Genomic DNA, 27,021 nt, shown 5'->3' on the forward strand with positions numbered 1-27,021 from the left:
AGACATGACAGATCCCACTGGTCTTTTTTTCCTTCTGGTCCGACCACTCAAAGCTCTTCGCACATATAATCACATTCACACGCATCGGGAGAATTTAGTTGCCTTACTTCTGCTAGAAATAGATTCCAGGTAGCTTCCAGGCAGCTTCCAGGCTCCCCTAAATTCTTTTTAAATACTCGCGTGACCCAAATGTCAAAGCGCAGTTATATTTCATCCTGGTGGATGTTAAATCTGCAGAGGGAGGGAATAGAATCGTCAACTGTGGCTATTTGCATTCTCTGGCTAATTGAGTCTTAAATATTTATGCATTAAAGCTTAATCCCTTTTTTTTTTGGTGTAAATGTGATATCCATCATGTCATACTAACACCATTCATTTGTTTCTTGTTCCATACAAGTCACCACTCAAAGATCTGTATTTAGCTACAGTACACGGGAGTAGAGAATTATTAGGAACATGGATAATATCAACATATTGTTAAATTAATACCCGACAAATTGAGCTTTGTTTCCTCTGCCATACAGAAAACTGTGAGATATTGATCGCTAATTCTAATACTACTAGTTCCTTAGTATCAAGTATTACTTTGGCCTGAGCAGAAAATTAGGGAATAGGTGAGTTTCATAAGTAATAATGGCGGATAGGTCTCCACAAAAAGACTGGTGAATATGTGAATTTGCAAATGCCGACGAGGTCACTGTATAGAAAGAAAATCCAAAAAGAAGGCGCTTTCTATTGTCTGTTGTTATATATGGGGTCATATGGAATCCTTTCCACTTCCTTGTGTCTTTTTCGTTAGCGTAGCCTGCTAACTAACATACCAATGAACAGTGTTTGAAGAGTTTGAACCTTTGGCGTACAGCTTAGGCCCAAACACCAGAAGCACACGCCTACATTTACTTACATGAAATAGTAATTTTTTATTTTTTTTACATGTTTTTCCAACTCTGGGTAAAATTGGCATGCAAAATCAATTATAATTGCCCAAAGCCTTCAAATGTTGAGTGCTGGCGACGGTCACACACAGCGTTGAAATCGCTGTTTCTTTTCTGTCTCTCTCTTTTTTTTTAACCAATCAGATTTTAGATTCACCACCCTATGCCTTCACAAAATTAGCGCCATTTGTCTGTCCTGTGATTGGTTAAGCTAAAATGCACACTGTTGATTTACAGGTTAGGATGATGTCTGACATCCTATAAATCCAGTTTTTCTTGAAAACTGGACTATTGTGAGGCAACAGCCATTGCTGGCTGACTTGTTTAAACCCGGAAGTTGATTTTTTGGGTACATTACAGAGCAGCATGTATAAGCGCTACAGCTAGCTTACGCAGACAGGCAGGAGTATAGACAGTGTCTCTGGTGAGTACAATATATTTTTATTTGAAGGTTTTTTTTTGATAAATACTGATTGTGAACGGCTATATTGTATTGTAAAGGTCTGGGATTTTTTGATTATTTTGTAGTAATGGCATTCTATGTCTAATACAGGAAATGCCTCTGTCCCTTCTTTTAATGCTACATGCAGTGATATAGCATTTTTGTACATTATTTTGAGAGATGAAGGAGTTATTAAGAGGTGGATTAGGTCACTTAACTACTAGCCACCACCAGCCCCTGATGGATGATATCACCAAATCAATTTGTGGTCAATTTATGAAAGTGGCATGTAGGCTAACCTGGCCTATAGATAAACTAAGCACTTCACCAACCAGAAATACTGGTAAACCATATGGACAATAGTATCTATCTCCCCACATCACAAAAGAAACAGCAAAAATAAAAAATAAATTGTTACGGTCATGTTGTCATATAGCACATCATTATTTGTATTATTGAGTTATTGTTTGTTGTTATCGCTATAGAAGTGCTACACTGTCGTCGTGAAAATGATATAAAAACCTTCCAGAATTATCAAATGTATATATATTTTTTTACTAAATTAAGGTCCACCGCGTGCTCATGAAATGCTAACATTAGCCAAAAAAATTCCACCCTGTCAAATGTCATTCGTATTTTTGCTTTTTGCATTGTTTACATGTAGTTAATTTATGAGGAACTGGAAACTGGAAACTGACCAATATTTATTTCTAACAGAATACCATAATCAATATGAAGTTTAATGGAAAAATCCGTTTGGAAAAACTTTTTGGGGACGAAATGGAAGTCTCAAAGGCACCTTATGGTGATATTGACTTCCTTTGTTGCACCAGGACTTACATTGCCATTGACTGACTTTGTTCTGTTTGTCCGACCACACGCAGCTGATTACACAAACTGCTGCAGTGTGATCGGAAAAGCCGTCACATTTTTTGTCCCTTTCTTTTTATGTGACGAAATTAAACTTTTCCAGTTCAACCTAGGCGAACTTCTGCACTGCACTTGATGCTTTTCTCATTAACTTGTAATGTCATCATTTTTATCGCCGCTCTTTTATTGGAACCCGTTAGCTTGCGCTGGTTCGTGTGTTTGACTTCCAGCACATTTGTCCGTGCCCACGTCTCCTGACCCTGAAGCGTGTGCACTCGTGTCGTACGTGACCTCTCGCGTGTTTACATGCCTCAAAGGGAAAAAGTCCACGCCAGCCAATTGACCCCGCAGGCAGGAATAGCGTTGACGTACGACAGCTGCAAAAATCATTGAGAAAATGTGTAAAGCCGTGTAATGTACATTGAATTAATGAACAACCTGGTTTGATGTGTGACCACTTATCAGTGAGCACATCATGGCGTTACATGTGAAGTGGTGGTGATTTGTAGTAACGCCTTTGGTGCTAAGCACTCCGTCCTTGTCCTGCAAGACGCCTTTGCCGAGGATAATATGATGGCCACTTTCCCGGAGGGATAACATCATCTGTTAAGATCATTAACATTGTACAAACCTTTGAAAGGGGAACAAACGTTTACCCCCATTAAACAGCTCGACCTTGTCCTTGATTGCGGGCTTTAAAAAGAAACCCGAAAAACATGGCCGCCCTTCATGGAGAACTTTTCAGCGCGGGGGGTTGGGGGGGTTGTTTTGATCAAATATGTGGTAAATACAACAATAAATCACTGGTCTGGAGCCATTATGAAAGTATGAGCGCTCCTCTGCTTCCCAGTCTGACTCTTCATGAAACGTTCCAGTCTTATTTTTGATATTGATCTGAGACAAGCCCGCCTCGTCACCGCAGCCTGAGGGAGGATTTTCATTTTGATCACAATTTGACCCGCGCAGACAAATGAAAATGTCCTCCTATTGATGTTTTGTCTGGGAGAGGCTGCACGCCTTCAAGAAATAAACACCATGAAGTCGCTGAGTATTTGTTTGTTTTGTCTCCCCCCCCCAATTCAGTTGTGACATTTACATCACTTTTAAGCTTCATGTGGTGTATGCACAACTTGGTAAACATGCATTCGTTGCGGATGCTTCGGCACCAATTGTGCCCTGTGTAGTTTCCCGCGTGAAGACGCTCCGACAGAAGGCACAGCTTGTTTGCTTGCATATTATTAGTGTTGCATTCATTAATAATTCACTACACTAATTGCTATTATCTGTTGTGTATTCGCTAACTAAGTAGAAACTGAAGCAAATGGAAGCAACAAAGACATGGTCAGGAGTGAAACTCGTTAAGTTAACGAATGTATGTTCCATCATATTAGTGTGCAGAGAAGAAGAGAGATAATTACGCATGTATTTGAAATAACCACCCAAACAATGTTACTTTTAGTTATGGAGGACCAAAAATGCCAAAATACTAAATAAATTAAAGTGAAAATAAAAACGGATATAAAATATAATTCAATAATTTAAAACAAAAAAATTATATAATTGAAAATAAATAAACAAAAAACGAGATTCAAAAAAAATATATAAAAATAAATGTAGAAAAAAAAATAATATATATATATATATATAAATATATTGATTAATGGATGTCAATCAAGAAATACAAACCCAATAAAATAAATAAAAAGAAAAAAACAGATAAACCTCCACCATAAATTTCCATGAAAAATGGGTATTGGCTCCCACCCTCAAAACAAAACAAACCACACAAAAAACAACAAATATTTTAAGAATAAAATAAAATACTGAGGGAAAAAAATAATAATCTGTGAACAGGTGAATTTGAGGATGCTGGATTTTAAGCATGCGGGGGTGGGGTTACTGTAGTAGAGGAGACATGTATACCCCCCCCCCCCCATTTAAAACATTTTTAAAAATTAATAAATATAGATTTTTTTTTTCTTAATTAGAAGCGATGCGTAGTGTTATCGTCGCCAGTTGCCCGTCCCTGCCGTAGATAATAGTGGAAAGGAAGAAACTAGTTGGTGGAGCAGCATGAGGTTTTCCAGGTCGCCGTCGGGACCGGCCAAATTTCTCCTCCTCTTTCAGCCTCTTACTGAGACAAACAAGCCTTGCGCATACTTGAACGGTTAATGTTATCATTAGTGCTAATGTCCCCGCTCGCTGCAACATGTTTTGCTTTAAAAGATACACATTATGCAATTTTTAATTACAATTTAGAGCAGGTCCCAGATGTCATAATAAAAAGTGTCTGACATTCTTCAATAAAAAAAAATGATAAAAAATGATAGCATTCTTGATATGTACTTGTCACACTCTGGTTCAAATCTCAGTTTTGGGTTGCGGTTCTTTTTTATGCAAACACTGAGTACGGCTTTTGTAACTGTGACAACCAGGGCAGCTACGTATGATTGTGTTTTCCCTGGTGGAGGCAGCACTTCATCACCAAACCACAAAAATAGACTTGTCAATTAATGTAGTGACATTGCCAAACAGAAATCTCCACCGTCAACCCCACCCCGACGTCAACAACTTTGTTAGAGTATATGGTGATTATCAGAAGCTAATGCTAGTATGTGCTAACAGTTTCCCTTTTTGGCTGTGACACAATAAGCCACCTTTCCTTAATACAACACCTTTAAGGTGTGAGTAGGCTTGAAGCACTTTTGGTGATAAGCCAAGTGTTTGTTGCACTGCGCTTGTCTTCACGCTTTCCTGTGGCAATTTTTTTTTCAACTCGCTCAATATATCAGCGTTATTGGTGTGTCTTAATTGGCACAATGGGAAACGCTTGGGGTGCAAAACTAGAAATTCAATGCTTCACCCCCCCCCCCCCTCTATGATCATTAATTAAAATTGACATGTTTAATACAGTACAAAATTAATGTAAATATAGAGAAAAAAAAAACAGCTTGAAACATTTTGAAGTTTTTTCAAAACAAAGGTGTGCATCTGGTTGCGCTAATGAGCCACAATGTTAGAGCTTCCTTCACCTTCGTTATAATTAGATGCCATAGATAAGGGCTAAAATAAATAAACAAACTGTGTACTGCACCAAAAATATTATGTTTGAGAAATGTGTACACGACTAGCACCAGAGTAAAACACAGCCATGGATATGAATAGGTTAGATATGACATGCTCCTTTTGAACTTGCTAAGCTAATGCCCAAGCTTACCTTTTACCCTGCTCTAGTCTACTGTTAAGTCTGTTTATGACAAGAGAGCTGTGAAAATGTGACCGTTCTCTGTTTTGCGAACAATTCTGGAACTAACAGACTTTGAAAGGTGCTGTATGTTTGAGTGACCGGTTGCTATTCCTTTGAATCCTCGGTCCATCGAATCGAGGTTCCACTGTGCTATACACTAGGACTGCCACAAATGATTATTTTGAAGTGGGTTATGTGTGTTTTATTGTTAACGTGATGCCGTTGAGAGGTTGTGGCAAACGTCAAGTTCTGTACATTTCTTCTGTTCTTCAGTTCTGAAAACACTAGTGGGAGCGCATAGAACATATATGGAAACATTTGTGAGGTTAGCTTCCCCTTTAAGTATATTTGGGTGAAATGTGTCCAATCTTACTGTTGCTAACACCGGTTAGCCATGACGCTAGCCACAGTAAATGCCCCCCAAAAACGTAAATATATAGCAGACTTTGATCCCAAACAGCATGACATGGTTTCAAGCTCAACTTTACAAATAAATTACAAAGTATTTGATAAAAAAAAATATATATATATATGCTCAGTGTGCATGTTTGTGTACGTGGGGAAGACTCTGTAACAATCCAGTCCGAGTTTATGCAGCTCCTCCTCGCACTTCCTTGACCAGTTGTGCTACTTTCCTATTAAGATCGGGCTTCGGCGCCATCTTGTGGCATCGTAGTAAATAGGTGTGAATGGTGAATTACGAATGTACAGACAGGGGTATATAGTACAGCCTATGCATGTATATGACAAGTGTAAACTTCCCCGCAAGATAGATCAATAAACGTGAGCTGCTTTCTTTTCTTTTCTGCCTGTAAATGAAATATACATTCCTCTCATCTCAAGTGCAGCAGGCAGCTTGTGTCTCTGGTGCATGTTGTAGATGCACAAGCCTTCACATCAGCTTTTCTATCACGCTCCCTTCTCCTTCTGCCAAAATAAGCCCTATCATTTGTCTGGCTCACTCAACGCCCAGGCGGCTGAACGCAAGGAAACATGATCACACGTGCCCATGAACTTTCCCTCAACCACAGGCCTCCTTATTTTCTCATGAATTGATTTCTACATTTGAGTTGGCTGTTATTTCCTGATAGATTGCTGCTGTCTTTGAGGCGGCTGGCAGAGAGCTGCAGGCGAGATTCTTATTTGGGTTGCAACTCGGAGAAATGAGAGTCCCGATCACAGCCCACACACACACACACGCACGCACGCACACACACACACACACACACACGCACACACACACACACACACACACACACACACACACACACACACACACACACACGCTTGGGCTTTTACAGTGAGGGAGAAGAGAAAGGCCTTTGCTGCCATTTCCAGACTTCACAGGATTTTCGGGCTGTAGAAATGAGACGTGACACTAAAGACGCAATCAGGGAATGGCGGCCGTGCGCGTCGTTTCCCTTTTGATCTTCCGTGTCTTTTTTGGGCCACCGAGAGAAATAATTAAGCAGGTGGCAGATGTGCTTGTCCTGAGAGGCAAAAGGGGGGGGGGGCAGGCTAGAGTGGCCCCCGCACGCTGAAAAGTGATGACACGGCAAAGTGCGACAGCTGAGATAGGGGGTCTGCTCCACCCACTCCCAATCTGTCTGGGTGGGAGCAATCAGAGGGGTAATAAATCTCTCATCCAGCATGTCCATTAAATCTGCCGAGACCACAATCACACATGAGCAGGAAAATCTCCTCCTCGTCCACGCATCGATGCCTCGTGGAGAAGAGGAATGCAGCAATGTGATTTTATTGGGCGAGCTGACAAATTTAAAGAGTCCACGCATGATTTTCAACTCAGGAGGCTTGTGTCAAAATAGCCGCAGGTCTTTATTTGACAGGAGCAAAACCACACAGTGGACTTCCTCTGCTCTGACCTATCAAAGCAAGTGCAGCTGCCTCTAGCAGCTAAGAAACTCCACTGCAACATTTGGATTCCGAGGCTGGGTTTACACTGCGGGAAGAAGTTACCACTTACCAATCTCTCTATATCTGATTTGTTCAATATTGTTGTAACATGAACACTTTCTGATCATAGTTACAGAGACCAAAAACATAGCTCAAAGACATTTCTAGAAATTGTCACTGGCTCCAGCCAAAATTAATTTTCATGTGTGATAGATGCCACAAATGTAAACTTACAATTACCAAGATTGCCCCTTTTACGGTGATTTTTTTAATTTCCTGCATGCAGTGTAATTATCTTGAATACATTTTCAATCTGCAATCTTATAAATGCCAAAATACGCCCACACTGCCCTCGTTCTCTTTGTAGGGGGAAAATATCGCCATATCGCCTGAGTCCTTTCTGTGAAGTAAACTAGTAAAAACTTTTAGATTTGACATCAAAAGATGAATGTGACACAACTTTCAACGTAGCCATTCAATAAGAGTATCGCAGCATGTGGCTGACAGGTTTGTTTTGTTGTGTCGGAGAACACTGATTATTCAAACGACAAATAGCACTCAGTGTTCTGTCTGTGAAAATTGCATTGGTGGAACCACCATAAAAACAGGCGGGCTGTTTACAGTAGTAATGGGAAAGGATCTCCCAAAAATCAAAATCAGTCAAACTCTACTTTACCTGAGGACAAGGCAGCAAGAAGTTTGAAAATCGGACGATACGGTCCAGAAAAATTCCGCTTTTTTTGTGCGTAGAAAAATTACCTTTTTGAGGAATGTTTTCGTGTGATATCGCCTTTAGAAAGTCTGGTAAAAACAAAAAAACACCTTAGAGTAAAATGGTATAACTTGATTACTTCCCAACATTCTCCTTGATTCTTTTGTTTTATCATCTATTCAGAGAACCCCTTTCCCCGATTGGCTGACAAATTTCCGTTAAAACTATCCACCAATTTTAAGTAAAATTAACAACAGAACTTTATTGATATATAAAGACCCTCAACAAACCAAAGTACAGATGCTAAGATACAGATGAATGTCAGGCTGGAATTTGCCAAAAACTGCAGGGTCGATCTTAAAAAAATATATATTCCAAAAAGTTTTATGGATGGATGAGACTAACCGTTACCAAAGTGATGGAACAGCTTAAGTCTGGAGAAAGAAGGGATCTGTGCATCATCCCGAACTTTCAAGCCCATCTGTGAACCTTAGTGGGGATAATGTGGGCTTGTATGATTTCGTCTCAGACTGGCTCACTAATCTTCATTGATGTAACTCCTGACAGAAGCAGCAAAATGTACGTTTCAAATCTAGAAACCTCATCTGCCAAGTGAAAGAAAAATGTAAACAAACTGATTGGCAAATCCTTCACGATGCAGCAACGTTAATGACCCACAACTTAAGGAGTTCATCGGGGGCAAGAAGTGGAAGTTTTTGACTGAACTTTATAGAGCACACATTTTTTAATGACTGAACAGGAGCATGAATGCAATAAACAAATAATGAAAGAGGCTATCGAGAAAATCCTGCAAAAATGTGACAAGAGAAGAATGCAAAAGTTCCACACAGCCTTAGTGCAGTTACTGCAAGCAAAGGATTTGCAACAAAATCTGAAGTCTTATTCACTTTCATCTATTTTAAGTCTGTATCTAAGATTAAAAACCATAAATCTGTTTCAGTGCTTTTGCTGACCTAAAAATATTGTTTCATTACAAAAAAAAAAAAATGCTATCTTGTAAGTTGTATATCCAGTCCGGTTGTAAATAGCTGGAAATATAGCAGGACGGATGATTTCATATTCAACTTTTGAGGTATTTTGACATCTTTTGTTTCAGAAATACAGGAATTTGACGGGCAGCCTATTTCTTTGCGGTACGGTACTTTGTAGTGTTTGAATGTTATAGCATAGCAGGTGCGTGTCCAGACATTCCTTCTACTTTTGACACACTCCCTTGTGAGTTATTTTGGTTGATGTCACAAGACGTACAGGGCGTAAGTTGTAAGGATCAGGGAGAAAGCGAGGAGCGCCGTGATCACGTTCTCTTGCACTGTCAACACAGAAAGCAACACTGATGTTATGCACGGACGATCTCTTCCCACATCTTCTTCTGCGGCGGCTGCTGCGGCTGCTGCGGGACGCTTGCCGAGGCTTTCATTGAAAATGAATGACTGCCAGCTGCTTCTGTCGCTTGTCAGTGTTTGCATGTGCGGTAAACATTGTGGGGGGGTAATTTATGCGGCTGAGTATGATATTCTTCAGGGGGCGTTGTGGTATTTAAACATGTATTGAGGTTGTGGAACTGGAACTGACAGAAGGTCTGAGGGTTCCAAAAGTTACCACTTTTGGAGTTTGACATACCGTGCAAGTCTTCAGTTGCACCTCTGTGGACCTCATTTCAGCCGAGATCAAATGATCAACGGTGTGTTTTCCATGTTCCTTTGGCTTTGTGCAGTTATTCAAGGAATAATTTTTTTTGCTATGCAGTAGCGGACTCACATTTGTGTTCAAGTAGGCCTACTTCTGTCCAGCATTAGCTAGTGTTTCAGTGTCATTATAACCGTCAGTAGTCATATGTTGCTAGCAATGTGTAAGGCATGTTTTTTGGTCTTCTTTTTTTTTTTTCACATACTGCCATACACTCGGACTATTCTCGAACACGGCCATTTATAATGCGCTGAGATTATGAGCGTGCACAATCATGATAAATAGTCGCCAAGAACGGATATCCAGCTTGAACAAAACATCCGTGCTAGCAAAATTAAGCTAGCATCAGCACTGCAAACCATCCGACGTTAGCTACGGCTGCTACATTGGTAGCATAACGTTCGTAACGGAGCATTTCTATAACACTAAATGTTATCGGTTTGAAGTTTTAATATCAGCAGCTATCTTAAGTGTAGTCTTGGACGAACATGCTTATTAATTTTAGTCAAGTTTTAGTCATTTCAATATGTGATTCCTGGGTGATGACAAAACTGCAGTCCAAACTAGCGCTCTTTTTTACAATGCCCTGCGATTATGAGCGTGATAAGCATAGTCACAAAGAACCCAAATCTAGCTTCAATAAAATATCAATGCTACAATGCTAAGCTAGCATTAGCACTGCGAACAAGCCGCCCACTCCGGCTGCTAAGTTGGTAGCATGACTTATTCGTAATGGAGTGTTTCCATAACACTAAATGTTATCCGTTTGAGGTTTTAATATCAGCAGCCATCTTAAGTCTAGTCTTGGACGAAAATCTTTTTTAGTCATGTTTTAGTTATTTCTACGTGATTCCTTGGCGAAGACAAAACTGCAGTCTCTCAGGCTTGCGTGCCACCTCTGGCTCCATCCAGTGTTGCTCTCCAACGCCGAAGAGGTTGAGTCTGTTGATCCTTTCACATAACTGGGTGCAAAGATCACCATTTTCTGCTTGACTGAGTCAAAGATCTCTAGGAACTCACTGGTCTGCTCTGTCCTACTCTACGGTTGCAAGTCATGGACACTCTCATTCCAAAGGAACTGTCAGACATGGGCACTCGCCAATATTTTAGACTTGAAACTCAACTTAGACCACTAAAGACTCGAGACTTGACTCCGATTTTCCATTGGGACTCGTGAACATTAAATCAAGAGTCTAAAGAGGGTAAGCGGTTCAGAAAATCAAACTCGTCATTTGACTTGGACTCCTGGTCAGGGACTTAAGACTTGACTTGGAACCTTCATCCACCAGGCACAAGAACGGACTTTCTATCGGGGTCTGGTTGCTACAGCCTGACACTCACTACACTAGACCAGACTTTATGTGATAGTTAGTCATGATTTATTGGACAAAAACCCCAAAAGGTTTTAGTCTAGTCTTCCTGCTCAATTTCAGGCATGGGTCCTTGAGACTTTTTCATCTTGTAATGACAGACATGTCCACCCAATTATGTGTCGTTTCTGAAACTGGTGTAATGTTCTTACTCAATCAGTCGGCCACGCTTAATGCCTCTGACGAGCGCGTCTTTCTCCTTCCTTGATGCTGTCATGTTGGGGCAGGGACAGAGCGTGTTTGCCCCCATATTAGAACATGTTGAACAACACAAACAAATCATGTCAATCCGCCGAACTGTTGACCCAGTAAACAGCGGACGTTTTTGTAGTCGGCTGAGCGTGACAGCTCGAACCAGCGACATAATGAGAGACAGACAAGTGCATGAACGTGGACGTGTCGCTTTCCTTGTTTTAAATGTTGAAGAGGCTAAACCGGAGAGCAAAGACGGAGGGAGGACGCCTCTTTGGGGCCATCATGCAGCCGACGTCATAAATGTGCTTAAAACACAAACAAGAGAGATTTAAGTGGAACAATTCAGGTCAATGATAAAAACACTTTAAAGGCCTAATGTGGAATCACAGGGGATTGTTTTATTCTTCTTTATTACTCTTACAGACAGGGAAAATGTTCCTCGCAGCTTTGTTTCTTTTCTCTTTTTTTTTTTATAGGCCATGAAGTGTCTTGGCACTCTCCTGTGACCTATATAGAGAAACACTCGCAATAACATTGTATGTCAGCCGCCTAACTGAGAACACTCTTCATACGCTCGCGCAGTCAACTCGAGCAATTCTTCTGCCTTAATCGCTTGTTTTTGTGGAAGCGCGCCAATACATTCCTTGCCAAGGTCATTCCTCGCCGGTCGAGTACAAGTAGGAGTTTTCAAAAGGGAGCCGGGATGCAATTAACAATGGAATGTTTCTGTTCACTGCGCGTCTATTGTACCTCCGGGCGCTGTAGCTTGTCTGCCGTGGTCGAGCCAGCAACCTTCTGTGTGCACTCGCCCACCACAGCATTAGGTACACCTGCACAATCCAATAACATACAATTCAAAAGCGGGGGAAAGCTGACTAACATTACCGCCCAGTTGCTAACGGACACTTTCGGTATTACGCTCTGTTATGACAATTAAACTGGCAAACACTTGTTGACAAGTGGGGGGTTGGTTTGGGGGGGGGTTGCTGATAATGTACATTTTTGGCATATATGCCTAGCCTGTGTGGCCCAAATGGTCCGCGGACCGATGATTGGAGACTAATGGTATAGCTACTGTATGTAAGGAACGGCCAAAATATTAGGTACACGTACAATCCAGTGCTATTTAATAAAATAGCTGTGTCAAAATTTCTGTCCTTACGAAAATGACAAGATAAGTATGATAGTTAGGGATAGGCCGATTATTGGTCGGGTCGATTATTGTCGCCGATATTATTTCGATGAATATCGGCATCAATGTTTTTTTGTTTTGTTTTGTTTTTTATTGTGATGGCCGACGACATTTTAGGCTTGTGGAATTAGTCCATTAGTCCAAGTTTTTTTTTTTTTTTTTTTACAAAGTTTAACATTTCAGCTATTTTTTAAATTTTGGAAAATTTCATTTACTGTTTTCATTTAACTTAAGACATCCTGATTACCCTGGGAGCTCACTCAACTTTTTGTTAGAATTTTGAATCAAAGATGTTTAGTCTAAGATATTTATATATTTAAAAAAAAAAATACATCTGAAAAGTACTTCAATAAACATATAAAGACATTTCGACAAAGTTTTTTTTCTCTTACACCAATCAATATTTTCCCTTTTACTGAGAAACGGGTATTGGCTCCAAATATCAGGGATTGGCCTCCTTGAGTACTAATAATTGGTGTCGGACCTGGAAAAAAAATCACATGTCTATATCTGATTGAACGACCACAGTGACCTTCTTGATACCGCATTTACAAAGACTGGCCAAAATGTTAGTTACAGCAGCACAATCTAAAATCACATCCATAAATAAATATTTTCTAAATACTTTTAGAGCTATGTTAATATGCCGCAATGCTGCTATTTTCCACAAAATATATAGAATAGCTTTACTGTTTGTATACCTACGTTGTTGTTTTTTATTTCATGATTTTTATGTTATTGAATTATACTGACTCTTTTAGTTATTATATACATCTTTTGAAATGAATGTTACAAAGTTGAATGCAGTAAAATGGAGTGGGTTATTGATCCAAAAACACGCTTGAGGACGACCTTCTCCAGCTATTTGCAGTTAGTTACTTGGAAAATGTTAGTTTCTGAGTAAATACATTTTATAGAGGAAATGCTCATGTTTAAACTTTTTTAAAAAACCTGACTTGTAAAGAAAACAATGTTAATCAATAACTGTTATTATAGACAAAAAGATACATTTTTAATCTCGCAAACCCCACAGTCATAACACTGATGTATAAGATTGTTGCTTTACATAACAGGCTTGCATAGTTTCAAACTTTCCACCACAGACACACGGCCAAGGAATTATGTGCAGCTATTTTTTTGTTGTAAACAAAAGACTGCAACACATTGATTTTGGCATTGTGTCTTCCATGTGTCCGCCGTTAAACAATCCTAATTGACATTTTAATTACCGCCCCCAACAGAAGAAGTTCGAGTCGATCTTATACAGACAGACCGCTTGCATCAGAGCTGGAGCCTGCGGTCTGTTTCCATTCACTTCAAAGACAAACATTTTATAAGGTTTTCAGGATGTCACAGCTGGTTAAAAGGCTTTTACGTGAAATTGTTTCATCACACCATACAGTGGTGCCTTTGGATATGGAAATGAAGCAAATGACGGTTTTTAATTTTTTTTATTAAAGATGCGAACTGTCGCTCAGCCAATTTTGACGAGAGCAAAACATTTGAGATACTTAATTAGCAATTACAGTAAACTTTTCAAGATGGTGTTGTGTTGATATTGGTAGTGGTGGCAACAGTTGGGGACAGGGATTAAAAAAAAAAAAAAAGGCAGACGCCACGCTACCACACACTGCCAGAACAACTTTAACTCATTCACTGCCATTGACGGCTATAAACATAAAAAATTAATTTGAACTATTTCTATTATTCTATCTATTCTATATCCACTTTTGTTAACAAGAGTATGAAAACCTAGAATTATTTTTTAAATAAAAGATTTATTTTTAAAGAAAAGATTCTTAAAAATTAGGGGCGTCAGGCGATTAAAATTTGCAATTGTAATTAATCTGACTAATGACTTCAATAGTTAACTCCCGATTAATCACAAATATCTGTTCTAAATGTACAATAATTTTCTTCTAGGTTTTCATACTCTTGGTAAAAAAAGTGGAAAAAAACTAATAGAAATAGTGAAATTAATTTTTGACGTCTGTAGCCGTCAATGGCAGTGAATGAGTTAAAATAAAAAACAAAACAAGGCATCTGTCCATGTATTCTTTGATACGCTAAGGTTTATTTTGAAGTTCACCTTCTCACTGCATTTTAACGTCATCCATAGTCTTCCCGATGGTGTGCAACCGCGGACGTTTTTTCTGTTTTACACCGAGAATGCCATTAATGCTCGCTTCTTTTATTATTTACATAAATATTTAAATTCCTTGGTCCGCTATATCTTACTTAATCATCCGCTGCCATTTTTCCTGACTACCATATCATCATTTATTCACAAAAGCTGTTTCCGTACACAAAATTCACGCTGAAAAATCCACCCCCTGCAAGCGTAAAACAGTTTTTGCGAATTGTAGGTCTTTTTTATTTTTCATTTCTAGCATTTCCATTCAGGTTTACTTTCACAATTCTTGAAAAACAAAATAGTGGATGAAAACCCATTTTCTGTTCCATGTAACATTTGACATTTTAGCTGATCTAACCTCTTCAAGCAGTTCCAAACAGCCTGTTTGGAATGCAGCAGAGTTCAAATGCCAGCGTTTACACTTGGATCAAAACAAAGGAAATGAGCCTGTCAAGTGTGAAGGCACCCTCAGTTCACAAAGTTCGCATTTCCAGACCCCTTGCGTGAGATGTGGTTGAGCGTATCCACTCTTGCCAGATGACAATGTTTCCGTAAGCTGTTGTTGTCCTGAGACAGACGACGTTTTTCCACTTAAGTCCAGCACACCTGCAGAAAGCCATAACATGATCTCACTCTTCACAACAGACACTTGAACGGCGTCGTTTTGTTGAAGGTGATGCATTATAGGCGGTAATTACAGTCAGCGTTGGCAGACGGATGAATAATGACGACAGCGGCATCTTCGTCTATAAAACCTTCCGACGGCCGAGCTGCAGTATTTACCGCAGGCACGCGGCAAAGCAACTTTACTAGCAGCCCAAGTCCGATCAAAAGGTAAGCTGGGACAATTCATTTTATAATTGCCTTGTGATCACTGCATCAAGTTACTTTGCTGCCAAACTCCCAGCAGCTCTGATGCTAATTACTCTCGTTCCTAACCCAGAGCTGGCAAACGCATCCGAAGGCCGTTTTTGAAAAAAAAAAAAAAAAAAACGCAGACAATGTGGGCCGTCGCTCTGCTTCTTTGTCTGGGAAATGTTCTCATTAGCAGCGAGGCCGCCGAGCGGCGTTCCCAGCCCGCCGCTGGTGAAAACATCTCCGAGATGGACAACCACGGATCCAACATCTCTGCCAGACCCCCTCCTATGTGCGCCCGCTCGGCAAGAATCCGGGATCCTTTCAAGTATCTCTTTACAGCCATCTCCATTGTGTTTTTCGTGCTGGGAATTGTGGGAAATTCAGTACTGTTGAGGATTATTCACAGGAACAAATGCATGAGGAGCGGCGTTGACGTCCTGATTGCGAGTCTGGCTTCGGGAGACCTTCTGCACATTGTGGTCGGCATCCCAGTCAACACCTACAGGGTGAGTTATTTGCCTCGCGACATGTAATTACAAGGCCGTCTTAATGCGACGCCTTATCGGCCTTCTTCACACACGTTCTATTCATTTCAGGCTTATCTGAAATTGATTGTTATTACAGCGAACACATTTTGTGTGTGTGTGTTGACCCCCCCCCCCCCCCCCCCCTTGCCTCCCACATGTAGCTCATGGCGAAAGATTGGCCCTTTGGCTCAGGTCTGTGCAAGCTGGTGCCCTTCATCCAGAAAAGCTCAGTTGGAGTTATCGTGTTGAGTCTGTGCGCTCTGAGTGTTGACAGGTAAGGAGATGAGAATTTGCTGACTTCAGGGTTGATCAAAATTTGGTTCACTGCCATTGACGGCTATACATGTCAAAAATCCATTTTAACTGGACTGGCAGTGAATGAGTTAAAAAATATATTTTTTAATCTCTATCATACATAATTAAATCTATTTTTGTAAGCTCACCACGTAACAGAGGCAGTAGTTAGCCCATTTGTTCCAGAGAAAATGCCGTCCTTCTTGGCCCCCTGCCGCCCATGCACACCACATATGCAGACAGCTACAGTCCATCGCGTCCGCTCGCAGCATCAATCATTTAACAGCAACAAGCAGATGTCGCATAACTCATCTTTTCTTCAACTTTTTGTTCATCCAAGTTCATTCTTTTTACTATGTCAGTAAATAACACTCCAATGAGTGCAACTATTGCTGGGTGATATTGACTTCTAATAAAAATCCTGCTTTTTTCACCAACATTTCCATCCCTGATTCTAATAAATTGTTTTTCCCTTCTATAAAAAGAAAATGACAATGACATTATTCAAAATTTTGTGAAAATGGCCCCTTAAGCAAATCCCTTAATACTGTAAATCTTAAGGAATTTGTATGAGTCAAAAAGTTGCCTTTCAGACTTCTCCAGTTCTCCACAAAAAGTTACGATTTTCTTTTGAACGTCAGATTCGGTGTATTAAGCAGGCATGAATTAAGTGGTGAAAAATGCATATTGGTCGCGCTCCCACTTAATCTGATTTTTTAACTCGTTGCTCCATTTTCCCCTCCATTATTTCCCCCATTTTTGTATTTAATTCTTTTTTTTTTTTATATAAATAATACATCTTTTTTTAAAGTTGTCTTTTTTAAATGAGGGAAAATAAATGATATTTAAAAATTAAGGGAAAATAAATAATATTTAAAAATTAAGGGAAAATAAACAATATTTTAAAAATGAATAAATATTAAATAAAAAAATGTAAGTTGGCATTTAGAAAATTTAAAAAAGGGGAAAAATTAATATTTTAAAAATAAATATTTTAAAAATAAAAAAAATGGGGAAAAATGGACATAAGCATTTCAATAAATTAACCCCAAGGAATCCCTTTGAGATTAATATCCCTGTTTGATGGCGTACTTAGGTATATAAAAGTATTTCTCGCCTATATTTATTATTCAGACGTGCTGTTGTAATGTTCAGCGAACTTCCGTATCACACCACCGGAAGTAGTCAGGTCAAAAGCAATACAATATACACTGTGACTTGAGGGGAATAAACATCAGTGGAGTGTGTAATTGATTTGGACAAACTATAGAACAGATTGTATGTAGTTTATCTCAACAGCTGCTGCTACTATTGAAGTGGATCAGAGTGTGTATGAATGACTGCTTATGCAATGTATAAACGGGCACCAATTTTGGCAATGTTCAGTACCGTTAGCTCTGTGATCGCATTCCTCTGGGCTCTTAACAATAATTCTGACAATCCTGTGTTTGTTTGCACACGTTTTTCCTTCCATGCCAATCACTTTGGTTTTTAACAGTTTTTAAACTGCTTGGCAGCAGACTGTTTGTTGCTCATCGTCTGACGCTGCGAACCCGAACCAATTCCAAATGACTGACGAAAGTGAGCCGCCGCCATGTCTTCAGAGTAAAGCGTATGGGCCGGCATTTTACGGAAGCTGCTAAGAAGGGATTTTTTTTCCTGTATTCTTTTGTTTTGTTTTGTTTTCATCACAATTACATCACAATTAAAGTATTTATTGATGAAATCAATTAATTTGCCCAGCCTTAGGTGCAGCTAAGAAATTCGATTCGTATCACGATTCATAGGTCATGATTCGATTAGATACCGATTAATCATGATACAAATCTATAAGTCGATTATTGCGATTTTTTAATTTATTTTTTTATTCAAAATTTTGAAAATACTAATCAGTAGTGATAGACATGAAACACTTGTGATATTGTTTGACTCCTCTAGATGGTACTCTTGGTTTAAATGGGCCAGCTAGCTAGCTAGCTAAACAGCTAACCAGACAGACAGACAGACAGACAAATGAAGCTTTATGAAGCACATGTGATATTTGTTTACTCTTCTAGATGGCACTCTTGGTTTAAAAGCTAACCTCAAGTAAGATGTTTTGTTGAATATTTCCATCAAAAATGGATGTTTAAAAATCGATTTGGCCACATATTGAATCGATACGAGAATTGTGCACAGTAATATCGCGATATATCGCTGAAACGATTTTTTAAACCCCCCTAATGCCAATTGTATATGAATGTGTGTGTGTATGGTATATGCGAAATATTAGCTGATCATTTCACATTGTTGACATTGACATATTAGTCGACTCACCCGATTATGACTTTGCAAGCTACAAACTACACAACACTGAAACATTGTGGTGTTGTTTTAAAGATATTTCGCACAGCCGCTGATGTACTTTCAACCTCAACGTTATTGATTGGATATATTATAGTGTATCAAATTGGTAGACTAAAATCCCTGTTGCAGACGGATAAACCTCATTTCATTTCTTTTCACTCTTAAGTTGTGAAGGTCATTTCCAAAACATGAAACTAACAAAACATATCTTAGGTCTTCAATGTCACAGGAGCGATTCAACTGTGTGGCTTTAATAAGCACTGAAAAAGAATTCTTACAGTGGAGGTAAAAAAGTGGGAAAAAAATAGTTGGCGTGGTTTGTGACGAGAAAAGGTATCATTGGGGAAAATGAATCAAATTTGGTTGGTTTGATATATAAATATATATTTTTTCTGTTTACATATTCAAACAATTTTCCCTTTTTCATAATATATCTCAGTATAATGAGCCACCATTATTAGTGGGGGATAGGACCGAGCCCTGCTTTATATAGCAACAATCTGTAAGTAATTGATGATTACACAAAAAGGGTTGTAATTCATCTATACTGTAAAATTTGCTATAACATAGCATCAAAACACTCTTTTCTATTAGACAAAGCTATGGCCTGAATAAATGAAGCTCCTCCTTTCATTTCAAGGTCACTGCTTGGCCTCAAGACCCCACCAAGTTGCAATATCAACAATAATAATTGAAACAATTATTATTTTTTTGTATTAGACATGGCTTTGCCCTGAGCACAAAAATAGTAAATACACTTCGATGCGTGTTGTAGGTACCTCGCAGTCGTGTCTCGGCAACGCCTCAAAGGAACCCGAGTGTGCGTGTGGTCGTCTCTCATATGGCTGGTCTCCATTACGCTGGCCATACCTGAACTTGTTGGCTTCGGCGTGATAAATGTGAACTACAAAGAGCGACATCTGAGGATTTGTCTGCTCCATCCGGTGCAGACCACGACGTTTATGCAGGTGACCTGATGCAACCCGCCAGTAACAACCTGGCTTTGATGTGACTTCCCAATCCATTGGCGGAATACAATACTTTGCAAATCACCGGCTTTGTTATTTTAATGACAGCTTTCACAGCAGGTATTTTGTAAATAGTAATACAGTCAATTATACGGCCAAAAACAACATACATAATCATGTTTTAGTGTTGAAGTCGCATTCCAATGAAGCATCCATTTCACTTTTTTTAAGTAATACAGGAAGGCGATTATATTTATGTATGTTTATGTATTAAGAAGTGCATATGAAGTGCCATGTCATAGACTGCTAGCTAGATTTTAGATTCTTCGCTAATATTACGGATTATTAAATGATGTGTTTGATGGTCACTATTGAAATTACACAGTTGTTTTCCTTATTGAAAGTTTTTACTTATTTGCTTTGTTTTCATCTAAACAGTAACATTAGCACTCATGTTGGCGCCAACCAGGATTATAATAACGGTTTTGGATTTTTCATTGTATTTTCATTTCGATTTTTGTTTTTTTAAATTCACTTAATTAATTAATAATGATAATAATAATAATAACTAATTTAATTAGGGTTTAGAGTGTGTTTGTTAATTTTGATTCCCCCCACCCTCCCCAAAATTCTTTTGTTTTATATTTGCTTAATTTTAGTAGCTTTTTTAAATGGGAAGTCAACCCAAATTTTCTTTACAAAAATATGTTCTATGCACCCCCACTGGTTGAAACACAGCATTGTGATTAATATTGCATCTGTGGAATACAAATAAAGCAACAAAATCCACCCATTTTTATCCATCTCAGGGGGCAGTCATTTTGCCACATGCTGTCAACTGAAAATTTCATCACAGTTGCGCAGGGCTCACATAACGACCAATCACGGCTCACCTGTTTTCTCAGTTTGGTAATGTGATGTTTGCAAGCTGAGTCGTGATTGGTCGTTACCTGAGCCCTGTGCAAATATGACAGCAAGTGACAAAATGGCCGCCCCCTGAGATGGATAAAAAAAACCAGTGGATTTTGCTGCTTTACTAATATTAATCAAAATGTTGTGTTTAGACTAGCAGGGCTGCATAGAACATATTATTAGTGTTGTGTTGACTTTTCTTTAAAAGAGAAAAAAGAAAAAGAACAAAATAGTATTTTAGACTAGTATTCCCACACAACTATCAAAATAACTCAAACTAAACTTGAAAACCAAAAACAAAAACAAAAAAACTTTTTCATGAACAAATAAAAACTAAAATGCTTCTTTAAAAAACAAACTGAAACTACACCTTAAGTTAATAAAGTATTTTGTTTTTGTCTTTGTCAATGAATTCCATATGTCTGGGTTCATTTGAAATATATTTGTTTCAGCATTGCTGTACGTCCGTACAGAAGATCAAACCGTTTGTTTGAGAATTGTACTTTTCTTGTTTACTCCTGAAATATGTTAATTTCCTGTCTGCGTCTTGTTTGGTGAGCAGTCGTATAAAACCGTAAAGCACTGGTGGCTCTTCAGCTTCTACTTCTGCATGCCACTGGTTTGGACCGCCATCTTCATGCTAATGTCCTGCATGAATGTGCTGAAGAACAAAGACAATACGTTAATACATGGCAACACCAAGCAGGTTTGCACGTATTTCCTGATTTTCAACTTTTTAAATGTTATTTATTTATTTATTTATTAAGTGTTGTTTTTTTCAGAGGCGAGGCGTATCACGGAGCGTTTTCTACTTGGTGCTTTTGTTTGCTGTCTGCTGGTGTCCGCTCCACCTCAGCAGAATCTCGATGGCAACCATATACGACGAGAACGATCCAAACAGGTGCCGGCTACTGAAGTGAGTTGAAGTAATATGACATTTTCAGTAGTAATCATTGGCTACTGTAAGGAGAATCTTCCTCTGTTGTAGTGTCTTTCTTGTGCTGGATTATGTTGGCATCAATCTGGCGTCCCTCAACTCATGCATCAACCCTGTGGCCTTGTACATAGTCAGCAAAAGATTTAAAACCGCTTTCAAGGTGAGATATTATCTTCTCTCTCCAAACAACGCAGCTCAATAGAATTCTTTCTCCACAGAAAGCAACAAAAAAATTCTACACTGGAGAAAAATTGTAGGAAATGTTGTAGATACAATTAGTCATTTCATTAACGTGCAGCTCTTTTCTTTCATCCTGTATTTTCTATGCATTGATTTATGTAAATAATACTGTATTATAACCGCCTGCCCTCCACCCAAAAAAGGTCACTCATGTTGCAACTCCGTAGTCATGAAATTACTTTATAATATTATAATATAATATATATTGTAATATTATCATCTTTTATGTTCATAGTAATAATACTTTTTTAAAGTAACTTCAATCTTGCAATATTGCTACTCTGTTAAAAAATGGTATGCTCATACAATTTAATGTATGTGTGTGTATATGTATGTATGTATATGTGTATGTATGTATATATATATATATATATATATATATATGTGTATGTATGTATATATATATATATATATATGTGTATGTATGTATATGTATGTATGTATATGTATAAGTATATATATGTATATATATACTTTATTCTCTGCAGTTTGCAACCATTTTTCCACTAATTAAGTGGTTCTAAAAGTTAACAAGCGTTTAGCGTTTCTCAGCATCATGAAACAAAAACATTTGTTTCTAGGGACCATAACATAAATTGTTCCTGTCATTCAGTGTCAGCCATGTTTCTGTTGGACTGTGTGCTTTATTGTTTGGATCTTTGGTGAGATGGGATTTATAAGGCCTTTTTTTATACGGCGCTGTGATATAATGCCGCTTTTGATTTAAGCTGCTTTTCGCACAAAGAAGTCCGGCAAGCATTAAATGTGCATTGAAAATGCGAAATGCAACACTTTGGATCATAAATCCAGTGCAAACTGTCGTCGCCTTTTGCCTTTATTTGATATTTGATTTATGGATGTTTACTATTGCGCTTGTGCAGCCGTGTAGGACTGCACTGCATCACACTGAGGGCCATATTTAAAATGTTGCCCTAGATAAGATAAGAAAAAATCATACAAACAAATCTGTAGTGCTGCCCTATACCTGAGCATGAGCTTCATACATCCTGCGTTGTACCCGACTCTCATTAGACAGCCGAGACGTGCCTGAAGAAGTGGCCGGTGAGTGTACATTCCTCCTCCCAGCCCTTACACATTGAGTCATGTCCATAAAATGGACTGCAGACTGCAGTGAGCAAGCACCCAGGGGTGCAATAAGTGAAAATGGTCTGGAAAACCATTGTGAGAGGGAAGATGAAAAAAAAAAAACACATCAGCAGATAGCCTCACAGCAATTTTCAAGGGACATATTTTAAAAGCTTTTATTTTATATTGCGTTAAAAGAAAAAAGGGAGGGAAATCATGTGTTATGATACACTTTACGGGCTGAAGATGCTCGCTTCCTGCTTGTGACCATTAACAGTCTACAATTTCTATACAGTGTCTTATTATTAATGTACATTCGACATTAGGTAGGAAGCATGGCCCACCTCTGTAAAACATTACTTAAATGTTTTTCCTGCCACTAGATGTTTCATTGTACTATTCATGTATTTATTTTTAGTTCATTTTTGTGTGTGTTCTAAACAAAATATGTATTTTATGAACAAATGGGGGAAAAAAATTGCTATTCATTTCATGAATATTTAAAGAAAAATGCTATAATGGGCTATTTAGAGAGGACCAGTATATTTACAGTTGAACCCTGCTATAAAAAGTGGGGGAGATGCCATGTCGATTTTATGCATTATAAAAATAAAAATAAATTAATTGGTGGATTAATCGGTTATCACTATTCTGCGAAAAAATTTATGAAAATCAGCCTAAAAATATCCTTATCATTCAAGCCCTAGTGGGAAGCAGTGAAAACTTCAAGCTGAATTTGCATTGCAGGTCCAGCTGCCCACTTCGCATTTAATATCTGGATTTAATATATCCTATATTTTGACATATCCAATACCACTGTTTTTACACTAAACGCATCAAATTGTGTAGAACCCCTTATTGCACCTAAGTATCTTAACACGCATCAACAGCAGCGAATGGAAACAGGGATGTAAACAATGATACTTAAATGTAGCTAAACAAAAGGCCAAACTCTGCTTCAGGTGTGTGTGTGCGCGTGTGTGTGTGCGCGTGTGTACTGAGAATACGTCATTGCGTAGTGGAAGAAAAGGCACTGGAAGACAACCCAGACCATGTATTTCCCATGAATTTTGCACCACAATTGCTCATGCAGTCAACCATATGCTGACTTTGAAGGGAGGCTGCCAATATCAGCGTGTGCTGCCATCTCCAACAATGCTACATCCGTACCCCCGGTCCCACCTCATCACCTTTGCTCAATTCACTGCCGCACGGGCCGATTCCACCTGGAGAGCGTGGGCGGCCAGGGCCCGGCATGACTTCCCTATATCATCAATTGTGACAATTTTGCTTCCGCCAATGGTTAGCAGAGCAGCCTCATTATGACAAAGCACTTCCTGCCTACATTCTCCCCTTTCCTCATTCTTCTCAGCATGGACATGGATGGTGTTTGATCACCAGCCTTCCTGGATGCAATGAATGCAGCTTGTCTGGCAAAAGATGCGGAGGCCTGTCGGGGAAGGATAAGACATGCAAGAAGATTCTTTCCAAGGTGTATCAAAAGAGAAGATGTCGAATGCTATGTGGATGAAAATCTGTGGCCTTAGTACTCAGGAGCTGCTGGACTGGTTGCTTTTGGTTTTATATTAACAATATCTGTATTATATACAAAAAGGAAGTCATCAATAGATTCAAATAAGGTGTCTCAGGCATCTGGTTAGAATTCCTCCTGGTTTCTATGGCACGTCCCCGCCTGGAGGAGGCCCGAGTGACAACTAAGAGACTACAGTATGTCTCCTGGTTAGCCTGGGAGCACCTCAAGATCTAAGTTTCACCTCACAGTGGTATTTGTACAGGCGCACTCATTGTTGACGCGCGCGCGTGTGTCTGTGTGTGGTTCTCCAGGCGTGCCTTTGCAGTTGGCGTCTGCCTCTCGACCAAGTTACTCGCGACGACCCCCGGCGCGCACTGTCGGATAAAACCTGCAAGCAGAGAGGCTGCTTGCCTGGCCGAGAGGTGGCTTAACTGTGTCAGCAACTCACTGTGTGCTCACATTCTCCTCCAAGTATACGGTACGATAGCTATTAAAGCATTTATCATAGTGGGCTTGCAACTTCATCGAACTGCCATCGGAGACCTTCCAAAATCATAGTTCGAGGGTTGGACAATAAAGTCAAAATGTATTGCAAGCATAAAACTGGAATATGAAAAAACATTTGTAAAAGCGTGTCATTTTGCAAGAATAAACTTGATTTGGTACTCTTTCCGGGAATAAAGCTGTGGGCGAGAAATTTCTTTCATTAACAAAAAATAAAAATAAAAATAAAAATAGAAAAAGTCTACACACCCCTGTTTAACTCATTCACTGCCATTGACGGCTATAAACATCAAAAAAATCATTTTAACTATTTCTATTAGTATAATTTTTTTTCACTTTTGTTAACAAGAGTATGAAAACCTAAAAAAAAAAAATTGTACGTTTAGAACCGATAAAAATTTGGGATTAATCGTGAGTTAACTAGTGAAGTCATGCGATTAATTACAAAAAAAAATAATTTAAAAAATCGCCTTTTGCCCCAAATTTTTAATAATTAAAAATAAGAAAATAATTTATGGCAGTGAATGAGTTAAATGCTGACTTTTTGTGATTTAAAAAGTGAGACCATGATAAATCATTTAAAAACTTTCGCCACCATTGCTATGACGTGTAACCTGTGCAATTCAATTAAGAAAATACATCATATATCTTTTTGTGAGGGGAAGTAAAAAAAAAAAAAAAGTGCACACCCTTTTGTAAATGGGAATGTTGCTGTATTCTGAATTAACCAATTACATTCAAACTCCTGTTAAATGTGAGTCTGCACTCAGCTGCTGCCATTTAATGTGCCGCTAATTAGCCACAAATAAAGTTCAGATGTTCTAGTAAGCTTTTCCTGACATTTTTGTAGTCACATTTTGCAACACAAGCCATGGTCCTCAAGCACTTCCAAAAAGTTATCAGTTAGGAGAAAGGTACAAAAGAGATACGATGGACAGTCATCATCTAGAAAAAAAAAAATCTAATCAAATACATTTGTAAAATTACGACATTATTTGTTTCTTCTTTTTTTTCAGAACAAATGTTTTCCTGGGTTTGCTTATTTCGGACACTATCCAAAGTCAACAGTATACTTGCTTTCTTCTCTGAGAGTTTGCCAATACCCCTCTAAATGCAAAGACTGAGCATTCAGGAAAAGTGTCAGCTGTGCCAGGGAGGATAAATGACAGCATTTTGCAGCGTTGATACAATAAAGGCCAAACAATAACAGAAAACACGGCACGATTAGAATCAGCAATTTAATTCTCCTTCCCCTTTGCTGGCGCCTGGCACGAGCACGCTGGCGGAATGCGAGAATCTTTTCAAATGCCTCAACTTTTAATTGGCGTGGCGACTGACTGACACAGCATTAACGCTCTTATTTGCGCTCGCCTCGTCCTGTGACAGCGAGACCTATCAGGTGCTGCCGTCTACCCCCCGTCTAACCCCCCCCCCCCCCCCCCCACTGCCACCCCGTCCTCAAACCCCACACACACATCCATCTCTGCTCCTGACCTCATTCTGTCATCTGCGCTCTTCCTTCCCCCTTTCCACTCACAGGTCTTTCATAAAGTGTCTCCCAGCATTACACATTTAACAATGCATTAAAAATAGGACGCCATCAATCAGTCATTGCGCGGCGGGCGGAGACGCCGTCGACTTGTGCAGCACAACAACCTATAAGAGGCCATCGGGGACATAGTTCAAGATTAACCTTTTTACACGCTACTGAAATTCTCTCATGCACACTACTGTCACATGCACTACTAAAATACTCTCACACTCTACTGAAACAAATATGGCAGAATATTACATGAGAGCATATCAATATATGAGCATATTTCAGTGTGACGTGTGAAAGGATTTTAGTAGTGTGAGAGCGTAGTAACAATGTTTGTGAGAGTTACAGTTGTCCGTGTGAGAGCATTTCAGTTGTATGTGTGAACGAAAATAAATTCAGCAGTGTATGTGTGAGAGTGTTTCAGAAGTGCGCATGAGCAGCATGGGAGTATTTAATTTTTATTCAGTGTGTGTCCGTGTGAGAGCGAGAGTTTCAGTTGTGTGTATGAGTGAAAAAAAAATCAGTAGTGTGTGTGTGTGAGAGAGTTATGTCATTAG

General features: G+C 39.0%; 1 protein-coding gene across 2 annotated transcripts; it reads left to right on the forward strand.

The window, feature by feature from the left end:
• The first annotated feature begins 1,147 nt into the window (after positions 1 to 1,147).
• Positions 1,148 to 26,309, forward strand: ednrbb (endothelin receptor type Bb). Of its 2 annotated transcripts, none has more exons than XM_086091236.1 (9): positions 1,148 to 1,359; positions 15,364 to 15,552; positions 15,662 to 16,082; positions 16,265 to 16,377; positions 19,519 to 19,711; positions 21,186 to 21,329; positions 21,406 to 21,539; positions 21,612 to 21,720; positions 24,732 to 26,309. In XM_086091236.1, the coding sequence occupies exons 2-9, from the start codon at positions 15,443 to 15,445 to the stop codon at positions 24,849 to 24,851; spliced, it is 1,344 nt and encodes a 447-aa protein (XP_085947362.1). In that variant the 5' UTR covers positions 1,148 to 1,359; positions 15,364 to 15,442; the 3' UTR covers positions 24,852 to 26,309. The 2 variants fall into 2 exon arrangements, with proteins under 2 accessions (XP_085947362.1, XP_085947363.1); XM_086091237.1 differs by lacking the exon at positions 24,732 to 26,309 and adding an exon at positions 24,259 to 24,719 and having other exon boundaries at positions 15,767 to 16,082.
• The last annotated feature ends 712 nt before the right edge of the window (positions 26,310 to 27,021 follow it).

Source organism: Leptonotus elevatus, chromosome 12, assembly GCF_054856555.1.
Source record: "Leptonotus elevatus isolate MCC_2025b chromosome 12, RoL_Lele_1.0, whole genome shotgun sequence".
Classification (NCBI taxonomy): Eukaryota; Metazoa; Chordata; class Actinopteri; order Syngnathiformes; family Syngnathidae; genus Leptonotus; species Leptonotus elevatus.